The sequence below is a fragment of the Simochromis diagramma genome, unplaced genomic scaffold, assembly GCF_900408965.1.
Source record: "Simochromis diagramma unplaced genomic scaffold, fSimDia1.1 OVJJ01000293.1, whole genome shotgun sequence".
In the NCBI taxonomy this organism is placed as follows: Eukaryota; Metazoa; Chordata; class Actinopteri; order Cichliformes; family Cichlidae; genus Simochromis; species Simochromis diagramma.
The window spans coordinates 2,250,702-2,267,270 of NW_024386801.1; the positions used below are offsets into that span (position 1 = coordinate 2,250,702).

Genomic DNA, 16,569 nt, shown 5'->3' on the forward strand with positions numbered 1-16,569 from the left:
CTGCTGAACTTGTTAACCTGCAGTGGAGGTGATCTGCAGGTTGTTTCTGGTACTGCTTGTTCTCACACGGTCTTGTTTCGCGGGGTATGCTTGTCATCTTTTAAACATCACATGCAAAAACAGCATGGCTCATACTGCTGCAGGGTTACTGTTGCTTCCTATTATTTGTTCTTTTAAACCTCCACTGTGCTTAATAGATCTGCAGTAGCAGGTGGAATTTTAGACACATGCTCTCATTTAAGGGTTTTCAACCATCTAAAGATGTCAAAACTGTGCAGGTACGTTGGTTGTTTTATTCAGAGTTCAACACAACACAGCCATGCCATCTCATCGTTTTCACACACCTGGACCCTGTTGGTTTTCAATAGGTCAGCTCCAGGTTATCTAATTGGTATTTTGCCATGAAGCAGAGTTATGAGTGTTGTATCATATGATCTGACCTCCACAACCACACAATATGCCACCACCAGTATGGGGTATATTTTGGGATGCAATAACAGAAAAGCAGCCAGCAAGTGCTCAGAATATCTGTCGTTCCCCGTTTCCTCTCAGCCAAATGGATTGCCACCCAGCCTAAGTATGGTACTGTTAGAGGTTTCTTGCAGATACAAGAGAGTTTGTCTTCTCCACTGGTGCTCAATAGGGGATTTGTTTTGTTGCTTTCTACAATAATGTAAGGTCTTGACCTTATAGTGCTCTTCAGATAGTCCCATTTACTGTGTTTGTGTGCTTTTAAGTCAGAAGTGGAAGCAACTGGGATGCTGCAAAGAAGCATACAGCTGTGATATCTAGTTATTTTCTACACTGAAGAAAATAGTACCAATAAGAAAAAAAACCTTGAGTGGGTAGGTCGCAAATTTTAACTGCTGCTGGTTATGAATGTCTTGGCTGAAAATAGTTATGTTTTATTATTATAATGACACAAATTCCATTAATAAAGCAAAATTGGTCAAATCGCTGTATTTTGTCTGAGTTCATGGAAGGAGGACGACACCACTTTCTATCTGTGCTACAAATATGAAGCCATAGCCAGCAACTGGCTAGCTTTGCTTAGCTAGGTTTAGCATTACAGACTATTTTTTACGATTGCAGATGAAGCAAAATTTGTGTAAAAATTACAAGATGTTTGGTTTTTATTGGCCATTATGTTACAGATGAATACATTAACATGTCAAGTTCAAACCGTGAATCAAAATGGGGAAGAAAGGTGATTTAAGTTACTTTGCTTTTAAGACAGCTTGTCTGAGTATTTCAGAAACCGTTGATCTTGTGGGATTTTCCCACACAACCACCTTCAGAGTTTGCAAAGATGGTCTGAGAAAGAGAAAATACCCAGTGAGCGTAGCTAGACTACTTCAAGCTAAGAGGAAAGCAACAGGAAAGGAAGTCAAATAACCACTTGTTACAAGCAGGCTACGGAGAAGTTCATCTCTGAAAGCGCAGCACATAAACCCTTGGAGCAGATGGACTACACCAACAGAAGACCACACCGGTTGCAACTCAAGTCAAGCTGAGGCTCACATGGGTTCACCCAAACTGGGCAACAGAAAAAAGTTGCCTGGTTTAATGAGTCTGGATGAGAATGTCCGAATTTGGCATGAACTACATGATGACATCAATCTAGCCCAGTGTTTCCAACCACTGTGCCACGAGAAATGACCAGGTGTGCCGTGGAAGATTACCTGGTTCCACCTGATTAGTACTCCAGGCGATCGGTGTGAGTAATGGGCAGAACAATTACATTATCTATCGATTACATTAAATGGGTTGCCAACTGCCAGTAAAACAGAAGAAGACGAAGAAGAAATTACATAGCAATACATAAATATTTGAAATAAAAAGTAGTCACTCTGACCCAGGCCCTGGGGAAAATTCCGGCCCAGATGAAATGCCAGAAGAAAGCAAAAAAGGTATACTGGGGACAAACCGAGCCAACTCCACTATGCCTGCTGTGCAGGAAAAAATTATCAATGTGCTTTTTGTGACATTTTTGTTTGGTGCTGTGCTGTGTGATTGTTCTAATGTGAAGTAGGTGCCGTGGCTCCAAAAGTTTGGGAAACACTGATCTAGCTTACCTCGTATCAGTGGTGACATAATGGTTTGCCCCATGTACCTCCAGGATGTGGTGGAGTGATTCAGCAACTGTGTGATGCGAAATTGCTGCAACCAAAATCTCTGAGGAATGTTTCCAGCAATTTTCTGAATCCATTCCACAAAGACTTGAGGCCGTTCTGAAGGCAAAAAGGGTCCAACCCATTGCGAATGAGGTGTAAATGTATGGTGATGGCATGTCACATACAAAAAAAAAATGTGATGATTCATGACACAATTGATTGGAGCCAATCACAGGAAGATCCACCATACTTCTAATTTCTGTGTTCAAACAAAGCTCGTGGTATCTGCACAGCTCAGGGCATCATTATGGTATCACCCATCTGTATCATCTCTCTTTTCATATCACTCCCAGTTGGAATCCATAGATTCCATTAGCACTACCAAAGGTAAAGTAAAAATGTTGCATAATTACAGAGTGCAACCTCCTCCCAGTTAAGGTTCTGTTCAACTAAAATCTGATTTGTATTCAATCTAAAAAAAAAAAAAAGGTGAAACTCATTAAATACGAGTCTGTGGCAAGTCACTGAGTTACTGAGGGATCTGGTGTCCAGTGATGATGTAACACATTAACTTTATAGTTACGTTTTTGTGCTTCCGGTCATTCTGACAGATGATCCTTCATCACCAGTCAATAATCAGCTTTAGTCTTTCAATCTATATCTCTTCACAGAGTTTGTGGCTTGACTTCTTTCTTTCTTTTTTAACTTCTTTATTGGTTTGAATGTTATTTACTCAGAGTTTGGCAGATTCAATCTAAAGCACACTGGAGACATCACAGCAAAAGGCAATGTCATGTAACTACATTAGATGTTCTTCCTCTCAAAAATGTCATTGTCCAGCCTCTGTCAACCGTCCTTCTGCTTTATTCACTGGAACAGTAATCTGAATCTGTAATCTGCAGACTAGAACATGAAACTTTCACAAGCAATAAACATTAATACAGAAAGACACTGCGTTTGTGCGATGTGGAATCTAGGCCCCTTGACATAATGGCGAGAGGAGACAGAATGCACAGGGGTAAACTAAAGGCAGCTTGTAGGCCATTCAGCTGCTGTCAGCTAGAGATATTTTTTGTGCAATCTGACCCATCAGCCTACATGGACAGTTCTGGGTCTCACCAGCACGGTGAGGCGGCGTCACAAATCCATGCCCCCCTTTTTTTTAAGCCACCCCGACACCAGCACAGCTTGCAACCCACCCGCTTCTCACAGATTCACATGGCGCCTGCAGATCTGCTGGGTGGGGCAGGAACTGGGGACTGTTTACAAGTGAAACTCGCTGTAGCTTTACACCTCAATAAATAATGGACCGGAAACTGAATCTGGACCGAGCTGAGACATTCTCCTTTGTCAACCCGTGGATCAGATACTTTCTCTTCTTCTTCAGCTTCTTATTTTGGGTGAGTAGAGTTGCAACGATAAAAGTGTTGTGCCGTCCCGGCAGACAATATACTCTAAATATTTTGGAGAATGCAAATCACCAGCAATCAGAGAGCTTTCAAAGAAGACAGATCTGCTACAAAGAAAAACCAAAAAGTATATAAATAATCAATGGAGAAAAGAAATTCAGATATTATCAGGAGTTAAAAACAGCAGGAGCACCCAGCCTCCATGCTGCTACCTATTTCACGTTTAGTACAGTTACACATGAGAACTTTGATTGCCTGTATACATCACTGCAGCAATGCATTCATAACAAATAAATCGAGTACTGACTCATACTAAACCATAAAACACCATGTAAGCACACTAGTACTCTGTAAATGAATTCTACTTGGAAGCTGTTTCTGAATGTAATAACTGCTGCATCATTTCACAGCATGGTTGCACAAATGCAGAGTCCACAGTTACAGTGCTGTGAAAAAGTATTTGCCCTTCCCGGTTTCTCATTTTTGTCTCATTTATAAATTTCAGCTCATGTAACAAATTTTAATATTACAAAGATTGTCCAAATAAATGCAGTTTCGTAAACGATGCTTTCGTTTATCAAGGAAGGAAAGAAAAGCTATCCAATCCTACCCGGTGCTGTGTGAAAAAGTAATTGCCCCCTCAACCTAATAACTGGTTGTGTCACTCTTGGCAGCAAGAACTGCAATCAAGCGTTTGTGATGACTGGTATTTAGTCTTTCGCATCGCTGTGGAAAAATTCTGGCCCACTCTTGTTTGCAGAATAGTTTTAATGAAGTCTCATTGGAGGGTTTTCAAGCATGAATGGCCTTGTTGAAGGTCACGCCAAAGTATCTCAACCTGATCTGAGTTCGGACTTTGAATAGGCCACTCGAAACCTTCAGTTTGTTTTGCTTTTTTGAGCCATTCAGAGGTGTACTCGCTGGTGTGTTTGGATCATTGTCCTGCTGGATTGCCCAAGTGTCCTTAACCCTCATAATGTCCTCCCGATTTCCATGCACCTGTGGTCCTCAGGGGTCAAAAATGTCCCCATCTGGTTTGATTGATACTTAATTAATATGAAGTGGATTTTCCCCCCACTTTTAATTAAAACTTAATTCAAACATTTTGACACAATTTTTTTTATTCCATTTCAAATTTAAGTCTGATAAAAACCTCATAAAAATGAATTATTTTTTCTTTGTTTTCGGGTAAAAAATAAATGAAATCATCAGTTATTGTGAGGATCATTTCACAACCAGAGTCGGCTGCTTTAACAGATGATCACAGACGGGTTTATGTCAAAGTTAATTTAGAAAGCTGTTTTTAAACTTCAAGTTTTTTACTGGCAGCAAATAATCACATCTGTGGTCCTCTGGGCTCAAAAATGCCCCCGTTTGCTTTGACTGTTTATAAAGCAACAAGTATAAAATATCATCCATCTCTGTGTTTCAAGGTTTTATTCAACTTTATTCCAACTCATTGCCTGACAGTTTTCTATATTTTGGCATGGTAGGACACCAGGGCATGAGTCTGAGTAAAGGTAAACTTTCATGAGGACAAAGGCGTGTCCATATTTGACCCAAGTGCAGGAGGAAGCTCAGGTTCATTCCTCTGCACTGGTCCCATCATGGACCGCTTTCTTTCTGCAGTTGCAGGCCAAGGGTCATATACAGTAAACAAGCTGTTACAGGTGATTGTTGTCTTTTGGAAACCTGCAATGTTAGGGACAACTCGCGAGTCCTGACTGCAGGACAGACGGTTTGCCATCGTGCACTAGCATGTTCCATGCACAGCTGGACCTGCATCACATGCTGCCCATGTTTTTATCTCATAGCTCCCTGGTTTACTTGGATGTTCTGTTGGACAGAGTCCTCTGAAGAGGACTTGGTGCTCATACAGTCACATCAGTACCAGGATCTTACATCACAGCAGGAGAAACACCCACTTGTTCCATACACCTCAAATGGGAGCACGTTTGTGTCATGAACGACGATCATCTATTGTGTCTTTATCAAGGAATTATATCATTTTTGTGCTTCCATGATTAATCTTGTGTCACCTTTAAAACTTCTCTACCAGACTCAGGATGTCATAAACTGGCCGTAGCGACTCTGCTGGATGCGCGGCAGTAAGAATCAACACACCCACATGCTGCATTCGGTCCATTTTTCTTCCTCTCTCGTTGTCCCTCCTTGTTTTTGTCATTGAGTTGGCTGTAGAGCAGGTCATCTGCTAATTGGATGGTTGTTGGTTCAATCTCTGTGAGCTCTAGTCTGGAGTTCTTACCAAGGTGTCCTTGGGCAAGTTACTGAACCCCAACTTAGTCTCTGATGCATCCATTGGCATGTGAACGTTAAAAAGCAGAATACACGCAGAATACACTGTGTGTAATGCTTTCAGTACTCGAGTAGAAAAGCCACTGAAGGAGTATGGGACCTGGCACATGTGCTTGGACTGTGGTAGATCATCTTTCTCTGAGGCACATGAGAGAGTCATGCATCGTCTGTCACTGGGAAGGATAGAAGACCAGATCAGTGTTTCCTCACGTTACTGCAAATATTCCTCTGTCTCAGCTGACTCCTCTTTCCTGCTTGATTCTTTTCTTCATCATAATTGAAATGGAAGATGTGCAGTCCTCTGACACATCTTCTATTTCAGTTTCACATTCTGAAAATTCAAGAAACTTCAAGAAGCCCAGTCACTTTCTCTCCAAGCTCCTCAGACTACCATGTCCTGGATGTCCGAGAACCTGCTTGAACATAGCTCAAATTCTTCATCACTTTTCTTCACTTCATAGCCTTCTTCCACTTCTGCAGGTGGCTGATGTGCTTTTTCAGAGAAAGGGTAGCATGTGCTCTAAATATTGACAATATTTTCTATATCTTCTAACCCTGGATCTTCCTGAACATTGATTCTCCCTCCTCCCGTCCTACTGCTCATTGCTTTGCACAATATGGTAAAAAAAAGTATGCTCATCAAAGTATGCAAATCTCTAGTGCAGTGGAGGCCTGTGAGCTACTTTCTGTGTATGTATTATTGTAGGGTCTACCTTACAATATGAAGCACTTTGATGAGACTGTTGTTGTGATTCGGCGCTGTGTAAATAAAATTTAATTGAATATAGAGCAACTGCCTCCTCATTGTGCTGCCTGTTGCTGTTGTTGTTGTGGTTGTTATGACCAGTGCTTGACCCCACACATCAGTGATCCAAGATCAAAGATGTTTGAAAGCAGTATGGTGTGAAAATACGGCTCTTTGCAACACTTTGTACTTTGGGGTCATTTTTGTCCACGAGGACCACAGGTGATATAAAATCCAATAAAAACCCCATAAATAAATCTAATTACTTAAAACTTATTCCAATCATGCATAGCATAGTAATGAATAACTTCTGTTAGCAAAAGATTTCTTTAGAGGACAAAAATGACCCAAGGACAACACAAGGGTTAAACGTCAGGGCATGAGCTGATGGATGGACATTTACAGGCCCCCAGACAATCATATTACTATTTGTATGAAATGTTGTGTTTGTTTTAAGCCAAACATTCCACCAATTTGAACGCTTTTCTCGTCAGTCTTCAGCATATTTTCCCAAAAGTCTTTGGGATCATCAACGTGTTACTGTTTGTGTTTTTTTGGCAAATTTGAGACGAGCCTCTGTGTTCTTTTTGGTCAGCAGTGTTTTCGCCTTGTAACTCTCCCCTGGATGCCATTTTCGACATCAGTTTCTTTCTTATTGTTGAATCGTGAGCACTGACTTTAGCTGAGACAGGTGAGGCCTGCCAGAAAATAGATTGGTTGATATATTTGAACGATATTCTTAATGGTAGATAAATTGTTACATTTCAGGCAGTATAGTGGATACATAACTGCATAAATGTGTGAGCACGCTGATGTTAATGGATGCTTATATGTTTTTTGCTCACTAGCACAGGAGATGATCTGACACAGTCACAATTCAGCCCCTGTCAGTCGCTCACACCTTCCCATTTCTCCCGTATTCAAGGACAGGTGCCCTAAATCGCTTATTTTCTAACAGATGTCAGGCATACACGCACTGCTGATATGACTTAATCATTATGCATTTTGTGCAAGTCTTACATTATACACGCTCCTCTACTGTGGCTGTTAGTGTAACAAAAAGACAACAAGACAACTGGGAAATGATAGACTGATAGAAAGGTACAGCAGATACACTGAAGCAGCCATTAAAGCACCGCGTCCTCCATGAGCAGTTGCTTTCGCACAAAAACACACACTATTAAAATAGAGCTGTTTGGCTCACTTACTTTCCCAGCACATTACAAGTCGAGCACACAGATCACATCTCTAACTCTGCTAACTCCCTACACCTCCATTACATCCCCGTTCATCCAATCCTCCACAAAAACAGCAGGGGGGCAAACACTGTACTGTGCTCCTACTGTGTTTAGAGCCAATCAACAATAACTGCACTCGCAGCAGCCTCATACCCCAGCCCGTGTTGACTTTGTTTATCAGACATGGGCTCAGGAGCGAACACTGCAGCCCTAATCCATCAGGCCTTTGTCCCCACGTCCCCGTGGCTCAGTTGAGCTGGCTTTCACCTCCACACAAAATCCTCTGGGAGAAGTCTGATTCATCCCTTTGAAAAGCCTGAAAAACAGAGCTGGAATACATTCACTGTGTAAGTGTGTCTCCTGTTGCAAATGCCACCCTCATTCACAAAAGGCACAGTCAGTGGAAAACTGACAAAAGGAGCTGCAGGTGCGCACACTCCTACATGTCAGAAAATACCCCTTAAAAATGTACAATGGTACTTCCAAAGAAAATAGGCGCTATCCACGTTTTGTGTTTTGGCAGCTTTTCTCTTGTCAAGGTAGATTATTGATTCAAAAAGTAGTACCATATCCTGTCATGCAATAATTTACATCTCCAGAGCACAAAACACCGGTTTGGCATGAAGGCTGGCCAAGGAAAAATTATACCTCTTTCAAGGAAAATTACACCCAGACAATGGTTCTTTGCGACCTCTAGAGATCCAATACAGGCTTCTGAGACGGAAACAAATCTGTGTTTATAAAGGCTGAACAAAATGCATCCTTTATACACAAAAGCAAACACGCACAAATTAGTAATCAGGAGAATGTCTGTGAATTCGGAGGCTGGAAATGGAAGCCAGGACCGCACAGATTGTTATTCAAGGTGAGAAAAGCAATCACAGAGAGAAGGGAAATTAATGTTGACAATGCAATCAACGGGAAGCGTTAATTCCACCTGTTTTCCACTCACTTGGCTCCTTTAATACGTCGATTCTATTTGGGTGAACTCACCTCTTCAGCAGTTCACAACACGTTCGGGTAACACTGTTTAAAAGAAGCACACGCACACACATCACAGTCAAGAACTAAGTGAAGGTAGGGTGGATAATAAAAACAATTCTCTAACCAAGGTCGAGTTCTTCTCGCAGTTGTATAAATCCTGATGAAAACTGGAGAGAGTTTCAGTTCTGGAGGATTTCCATCGCAGTCACAGGTGGACTGAGTCTGGTTTCTGCTGCGAGGTTCCACATTAAACCGAGGTCCATATGTTATTATTTTTTTCCCTGTTGATATCCATCTGTCCGTTTACCGCCAACACATAAACTAGTGATGCAGTTACCATGGCAACGGGTGCTCTGCCTACTCAGCACCTGAGGAAAAAGCTTATCATCACTAATCTAATCACACCTGTCCTGCAAACAAAAGTCCGAGTCGGCACCCTGGAAGGAACATGTTTCCTTTCAACAACTTTTCAAACATCCAAATAAAGACTCAACCTGGATAAATTACAAACACACTGCATTTTCTGGGCTTTGCTATTGCTAATTAATTACCAGTTTAGAAGTAGCTGGTGTTGAATTTCCCAAGCAGAATACGAAGGACAGACAGCAAACGCGATAGAGGAGAATTACTTGCTTTCTTTGCTGGTGAAAAATAAATAAAAATTGCTGGTAACAATAAAATCATCTCCTTTTTTTCCAGGTTTTCTCCCTGTTGATTGTTGCAATTGGTGTGTATGCTAAAGTCCAGAAGGCCACAGGTACGCAAGACGACACTTTTCGCTCACACCTCCTAAAACTCCAAAGTGAATTAAAGACCAGCGATAAACCGTCCCTCATAAAAGAGGTGCAGGAATGAGGTGGCACTCTCCTTGGGATCGTAAACTGGCACAAAGCAAATGTGTGTCAGGCTTTCGCCTTCATTTTACCTGGTGTCTTTAATTTTGTAATTACTATGAGATATATATATAGTTGAGAGACAACCAAAATTTTTTTACCTGTGTTCATTGTGCACAACCCCACAATAGATCATTAATGATTGTAGAGTATGAAGGCAGCTAGCGTAGGAAGGGATGCTGCAAAGACAGGGAAACAAGGTACATGATGGAATTATTTAAATCAAAATCAGGTATTGGGGTTGGAAACAAACAGAGGCTGTTTTCCCGTCTTTCTGCCAGACACGGTGAGGGACACGTTCCTGATCGACCCGGCTGTCATCTTAATCGTGGTGGGGGTGGTCATGTTCTTCATCACTTTCTGTGGCTGTATCGGAGCTCTCAGAGAGAACATTCGCCTCCTCAAGACAGTAATAGACCTCACAGACACATTACAAATACTGGCACAGTGTTTTGCTTCCATCTAATCCAAAGCCAAGTCTCACATCTTATGTGTAACAACTAATCTGTCCTTTAAGATGATATTAGTCACAGCCTTTTAATATTTTTGTCTTTACTCCCTAGTTCTCCTTCAGCCTCACACTGGTCTTCCTCACCCAGCTGGCCATAGCGATTCTGGGCTTCTTTTACTCCGATCAGGTATCTGAATCTTTACAGACTGTTCTGTGCGCTGGCTCAGTTATTCTACGAGGCCATTTAAGGCCACATTCAGGCTCCAGTGATAACAATGAGCACTATTGATTTATGGTGTCATTTCCCGGCTTTTGGACATTCTGTACATTTGTAAACTGCAGTATATGCAACTTAATAAGGCAGACATCTGATCCCACAGATGGGCCAGCTTAGCCCACGGGGGAAATGTCTTGTTAATGTCTGTGCTGCGCAGCATACACAGGAAACAGAACGGCGTATACGCCAGCTTCCAGTGAGAATCAGTGTTTGTGTCACTCTCTATAAATCCTCCAAATGACTCAGGCTTGTTCTGTAGACTGACAGAAAATACGCGAGAACTTTCTCTCGGTATTACAATGTGATTTGAAGTGACTGGATATAAAAACTATTTGGGTTTATTGTGGCAAAGTTTTAAATGCTAGTGGCAATAACGGCAACGACAGCACTGTGTTCAGTGAGCTAATTGTTGGCACCTGGGGACAATGGAAAGAAGCAAGAGTGTGCTTCCAGGCAAACTCATAAACTTTAACGTACTACGTCTCTATGTATATGAATAAATAATGGTGCCAGTAGCAGTAGCAGTACCTTTGACCACTGGAGTTTAAGTTTTATTGAGCTCGCTGACACGTTTGGTCTTTGCATTGATGCGTTTGTTTTGCAGTTATTCCCACAGACCACAGCTTTTATTGATTTCAGAATTAAATCAACCTGACTAAATAGTCTCATTCGCAGCCTGTCTCCTGCCTCTCTAATTGATACAATTAGAACAATTTAAAACAAAAAAAGAATTTTAACGATTGTTTTTTATTATACGTTAATAATAAGTTTAATTCCAGGTCTAGATACATTAAAAATGTCTGTTTTTGTGACCATAGGTGATCTACTCTGTGGCTGCATGAATGTACATATGTACTACAGTACTATATCTCAGCCTATATCTTATACTTATATGACCCAAGTGATTGGTTTGGAGACTACAGGGATGAGAAGGATCCCCCTCCACTTATCCCCTTCACTAACATCCCATTAGGGCTCCACCGAGAATAAAAAACACAACTGCCAGCAGTGGCAGCACTCGCTGTCATCGGTGGCGGGGATCCTGGTGCCTGATGATACCTCTCCTCTCCCTTGTGTTCTCTGTCAGCACTCAGACTGCCTGCTGCTAAACAGAGTAGTTTAACAACCCTCCCAGCATCCTTCCTCGCTAAATGATTCAAATGCTTCGGCACTTCAAAGTGGAACCAAATGTTCCATTTCAACAGATCCCTTGAAGGAGACTTTGCCGCTAATGACACACTGTGACGGTAGCCTCCAAAGCCCACGAGCAAACTGCACCACGTGGGAACAGAAACAGGGGAAGGCACAGGGTGAGCGTAAGGAACATTGTAAAAATCCTAACACAAATTAACAAAACTACTTCAGGATAACATTTTGGGCTATTTTGACAGTGCTCACAGTATTTATCAACATAACCTGTTCTAACGTAGTTTGTAATGCGAACAATTCACAAAGCCTTTAGCAAAGCATTCAGAGAAGTTCGTTTTAATGAGAATTTAAAGTTCAGTGGCTCATTATCATACAGTGCTCCTATTGGCATATATTACATCTGAACTCAGCCTGTGTAACCATGGCCCTCTTTGTTCTCAGCGTCTTAAAGGGTGGAAGAATAGCAAAAACAAATATGAACAATGCAAGCCCTCGTTAATACCCTGAAAATGAAAATAATCTTACAGACAATGAAAGTTAAAGTAACAAAATTTCACCGTCTGAATCGGCCTCGTTCAGTTTCAAATGCTCATTACTGATAACTCAGTCAGTATTCATATATCATCTAGGTTTTGTTTATTCAGCTCGAGAGGAGCTGATGAAAATCGACACATTATAATAACAAATGGCTAAGTTCAAGTAATTATCTACTATAATGTAGAACCTGCATATGTGCTTTGTGTTTGGTATGCGCTTCATGTATAGTTCTCACAGGCAGGTTTTATTATTATGTATGCTGTACTTCCTGCTCTGCTGCCGCCTGGTTTACGTGCATCCCGCGGGACGCTTTACAATGTAAACAGGACGATGCTGTGTTGCCTCCAAACCCATGTGTTAATATTTGTTTATTTTCAGAAAAAACTGAAGTGGCCTTTTATGGAAAAAAAAAAGTTCAATGCAACGTTGAACATGAATACCGTTTATGCAAATGGTGAAAAGTCCCACAAAAAGTCGATCAAATCTACAGCAAAGCCGCCTGATTAACTATGAATAGGTGTCTGACAGCTCCCCAGAAACCGTTTTAGCTTGGATCTGAAATTATCCTCGACTTCATCATTTCAAGCTTTGTGGGGATTTTCCACTGCATCTGTTCAAAAGAGGGTTCACAAAAAGGTACTTTACAATCCTCCAAAATGCTACCCGAGTAATTAACTGAGAGATCAGTTGTGTCAATGAGCACCTTAGCAGGCAAGTAACAAAGACATCTGCAGATAGTTTATTGTAAAACGTGCAAAATGTTGATATTAAAGCTGTTATTCTGTGTATTCAATCAGCCTTTTCCTCTCTCTTAGGCACGGGATGCTTTGGGAAAGTTTGTAAAGAAAGCAATTGTGCACTACAGGGATGACCTGGATCTGCAGAACCTGATGGATTACATTCAAAAAGAGGTGCTCTCATTGGCCATTTCCACTGAGCCGGAGTGGCTCCTTTTGTCTGTAGAAGTCTTCAAACTGATCACAGATAGTTTATTGGATGCATCTGAGACTAAAGCAAGAAACCGCAGTTTGTTTTGTTTGTTTTTTTGCCTTAGCGAGGGTTTCCACAGGAGGCTACATGCAACTTACAGTTCCTGTTCTCTGTGGGTCACCTCATGTGAAACTGCTCGTCCATCTGCACATGCTGGCACATTTATGAGTTTGGGTTTTCCCACGGGAGAAGCCCTGACTGGCAGGATGCCCAGTACAGACCAACACTATGTTTCTAAATATACACCCGATTTCACTGTTCACTCTTCATTTTTCTTTTCCCCCCAGTTCAAGTGTTGTGGATGGAACAACTACACTGATTGGTCTTGGAACCTCTACTTTAATTGTACACATGACAACCCCAGCTCTGAGCGCTGTGGTGTGCCTTATTCCTGCTGTACTCCTGTTCCTGGGGAGGTCAGTCTTTCTCTGTTTAGCCTCTTAACATACACAACATGTACAAACTAACAGCGTGCCTTAAAAGAAACCTTAACACAAACCTTCATAATCTTAAGATGATGTATTATTAACATTGTTGACCTCACACTTTCAGTCAGCATTTCAAATTTGTTCAGCGTTTTAAATCTTCTCTGTCATGCCGAATTCACTTGATTAAGCAACTGACAAATCAAACCTCCTTCACATTTATGATAAACAGAAACAAGAAAGGCAGAAAGATTATGACATGAACAGAAGAAGCAGCTGTATGATGATGAAACAGGCTCTTAACACTTTATTAACAGAGAAAAATAAATAAAACTGCTGAAAATTTAAAGTTACAAAAAAAATCTTGTATCTTGACTCAGCAGGGTCTTATGCAGGAGCTTGGTGAGTAGAACAGACTGTGGCAATAAAGGATAACACACGTAAAGCTACCCAGCCATGTCGACACAAGTGTGCGCTTATACAAAACGAGCCAGTCGTGTGTATTTCACATTCACCTCCACACATCTCTCTCTGAATGCAAGATATGTATGTGGCCAGTATTCAAAGGGAGACAAAGTATGGCAGCTATGCATTTATTTCTTCTAAACTTGGAGAAGAGGACTTCTACGGGTCCCTGGAGTCTCCAGACAGTTACATTCGATTAGAAGTGAGGCTTCTCTGCTAAGACATCAGACTGTCTTATCCAACAGAAGTGAGACTGTCAGCTGATGATGAGGATTCAAGACTTTCCACTGACAAGCTGGCATTAAGAGAGACCCAAAGAAAATTTGAAATCATCTATAAAATATACCCGATACTTTAGCTAATGGTCTGTGGATGCTGAATTATAGCCAGCACTGCCTGACTGTGACAACCTGCGTTGTTTTGACATGTACGCAAGTGTGTCCAAACTAAAGAGGCTCTCAGTCGGGAGGTGGCAAGAACACGTCTGCATCTGCTTGTAAAAGCAGTTTTTGGTATTACCTTCCTTTCCTTTGGGATTAGCTGTCATGCACAGAACTGGTCTCATAATGGCCAACCAGTTTCTCTTAAAAGGAATCTGCAAATTGATTGGTTGAGTACCTGAATGAGTCACTGCCAGGCAATTTCCATCTTAAAGAAGAAAGAAAAAAAACATGTTTAACATATTCCGATATGATTACAGTAAATTTGCACAGATGATTCCAAATCAAAGTCTTCTTTCATGAAGGTTTTATGATATTTTGAGACTACTGAATCAACACTACAGCTATCTGCGTGCATGAGGATCCATGCTGTCATACAAACAGCATATATGTAAATGTCTGCATGAGCACAAACTTTGGATTCACAAATACACGCAAAAAAATCTCTGTACAGACGCAGCAGCACAGCTTGAAAACCACCACTGAGGAAAAAACATCTATCACACTATTGATTAAACATCATGCAACTCTGAAAACAGATCACAGCAACATTTTACAACATGGGGTAAAAATTAAATAACATTAAAAACAACTAAAAAACTATTAATTAAACAGTTTGAGAGCTGCTGCTGTGCTGCGACCTGCTGGTAGTACCCTGTAACTGCACGGTTCCCTCAGGGATTAGGTAGCTTTTCTTTTCAGAGCCAGTGGGTTTTGCTTGTACTGCTCACATTATTTTCTTTCCTCTCAACAAACGTCACTCTTTCATTATTTCCAATTTACTTTCAATTCAAAGTAAAAACAAGCAATGTGAAACCAGCAGCATGAAAGCGAGATCTGAACGTGTTTAGAGTGCTTTAGGTTTACGTGCTTATCAATGTATCATGCACTCAGTGTTTCGTCTGTCTTTGCTTTTGTTCATCTGGCTTACAGGCAGTGATCAACACTATGTGCGGTTTTGGAGTTCAAACGCAAAACTTCATGGAGGCAAACAAGTCGATCTACCCAGTAGGCTGTGCAGACAAGGCAGTGATGTGGATCGAGTCTCATCTGCTGCTGGTGGGAGCTCTCGCCTTGGGTCTGGCCTTGCCTCAGGTAACCCAGTGTAGTAATTAGGCAACACAGGACTAGTAACTTGCCAAAAGGACTAGTTTCATCTTGAATAAGACTACAAACAAACGAGCCAATATAACTATTAATGAAAGTTTGCTGGATTCAGTGTGTAGCAATCAACATATTGACTGGAGACGCTCCCTCAAAGGCAAACTTCAAACTGGGGTTTTTGGATGTGGCTGCGAAAACAGTCCAAGCTAGACTTCAGCAATCAGAGCCATGCAGGCTTTATACTCTCATACAAATCTCAATCTGAGAGCTTCCCACGGCCTTTTTTACAAGTTCAATATCGTCCTTGTAAAAAAATAAATAAATAAAATTTAAAAAAAGGGATAAAACTTGGATTCTAAAGGAAACAGATAAGGAGTAGGGTTAATGTGAGGCCACTGTGATTCAAGGGATTTGGAATGGTGTGTTCTACCTAGACAGCAATAACTAGGCACATTGGGACAATAAAATTTTAACTGCACATTATTCATTTATTACACTATCCTAGAATGAGTACAGGTTAATGTGCAACAGAGGTAGAGGGGTGTGTGTGATAATGTAATATGTCTAAGAGATGCTGACGACTCCCTGATTCTCACTGTGCAACGCACCACGATCCCCCAGCATTTCCGCTGCAGCAGACGGAAATCTAGAGAATCTGAAATGCCAGAATTTGAAAATAGACAGGCCTCCTCTTGAAGCTCTTCTTCCTCTTCTACATCCCTCCCATGTTGTCCCATAAATATGCACCAAACATCTATGCTGACGCCTTCTATTGCAATAGCAGTTCTTTATACTACTTACCTGCTAAAATTTCCCATCATGAACTATATTTTTTTTAAATGGGTCAAGAGGAATGTATTCACACCTAAGACCACCTAAATTACAAAATGCTGACAGGATGTGTTACGGGGATGATTTTGTTTTGCCCCTCTACCAATGATGCTGAAAACACGCCCTGATAACTAAATAAAACCATTCAATACACATTAGGCAAATTAGCACTTATAACGAGCTGCCTCTAAATAATTACTC

General features: G+C 41.2%; 1 protein-coding gene across 2 annotated transcripts in view; it reads left to right on the forward strand.

Annotated features, from left to right (window-relative positions):
• tspan33b (tetraspanin 33b) overlaps positions 1-16,569 on the forward strand; it is a 23,121-nt gene continuing 6,552 nt past the window's right edge. Inside the window, exons 1-7 of one of the 2 annotated variants that reach the window (XM_040025082.1) lie at positions 1-3,514; positions 9,506-9,563; positions 9,981-10,108; positions 10,263-10,337; positions 12,929-13,024; positions 13,391-13,519; positions 15,367-15,528. In XM_040025082.1, coding sequence (XP_039881016.1) covers positions 3,419-3,514; positions 9,506-9,563; positions 9,981-10,108; positions 10,263-10,337; positions 12,929-13,024; positions 13,391-13,519; positions 15,367-15,528 — 744 coding nt within the window. In that variant the 5' untranslated portion in view covers positions 1-3,418. Of the gene's footprint in view, positions 3,515-9,505; positions 9,564-9,980; positions 10,109-10,262; positions 10,338-12,928; positions 13,520-15,366; positions 15,529-16,569 lie in introns of both variants that reach the window. The other variant, XM_040025081.1, reaches the window with a different exon arrangement.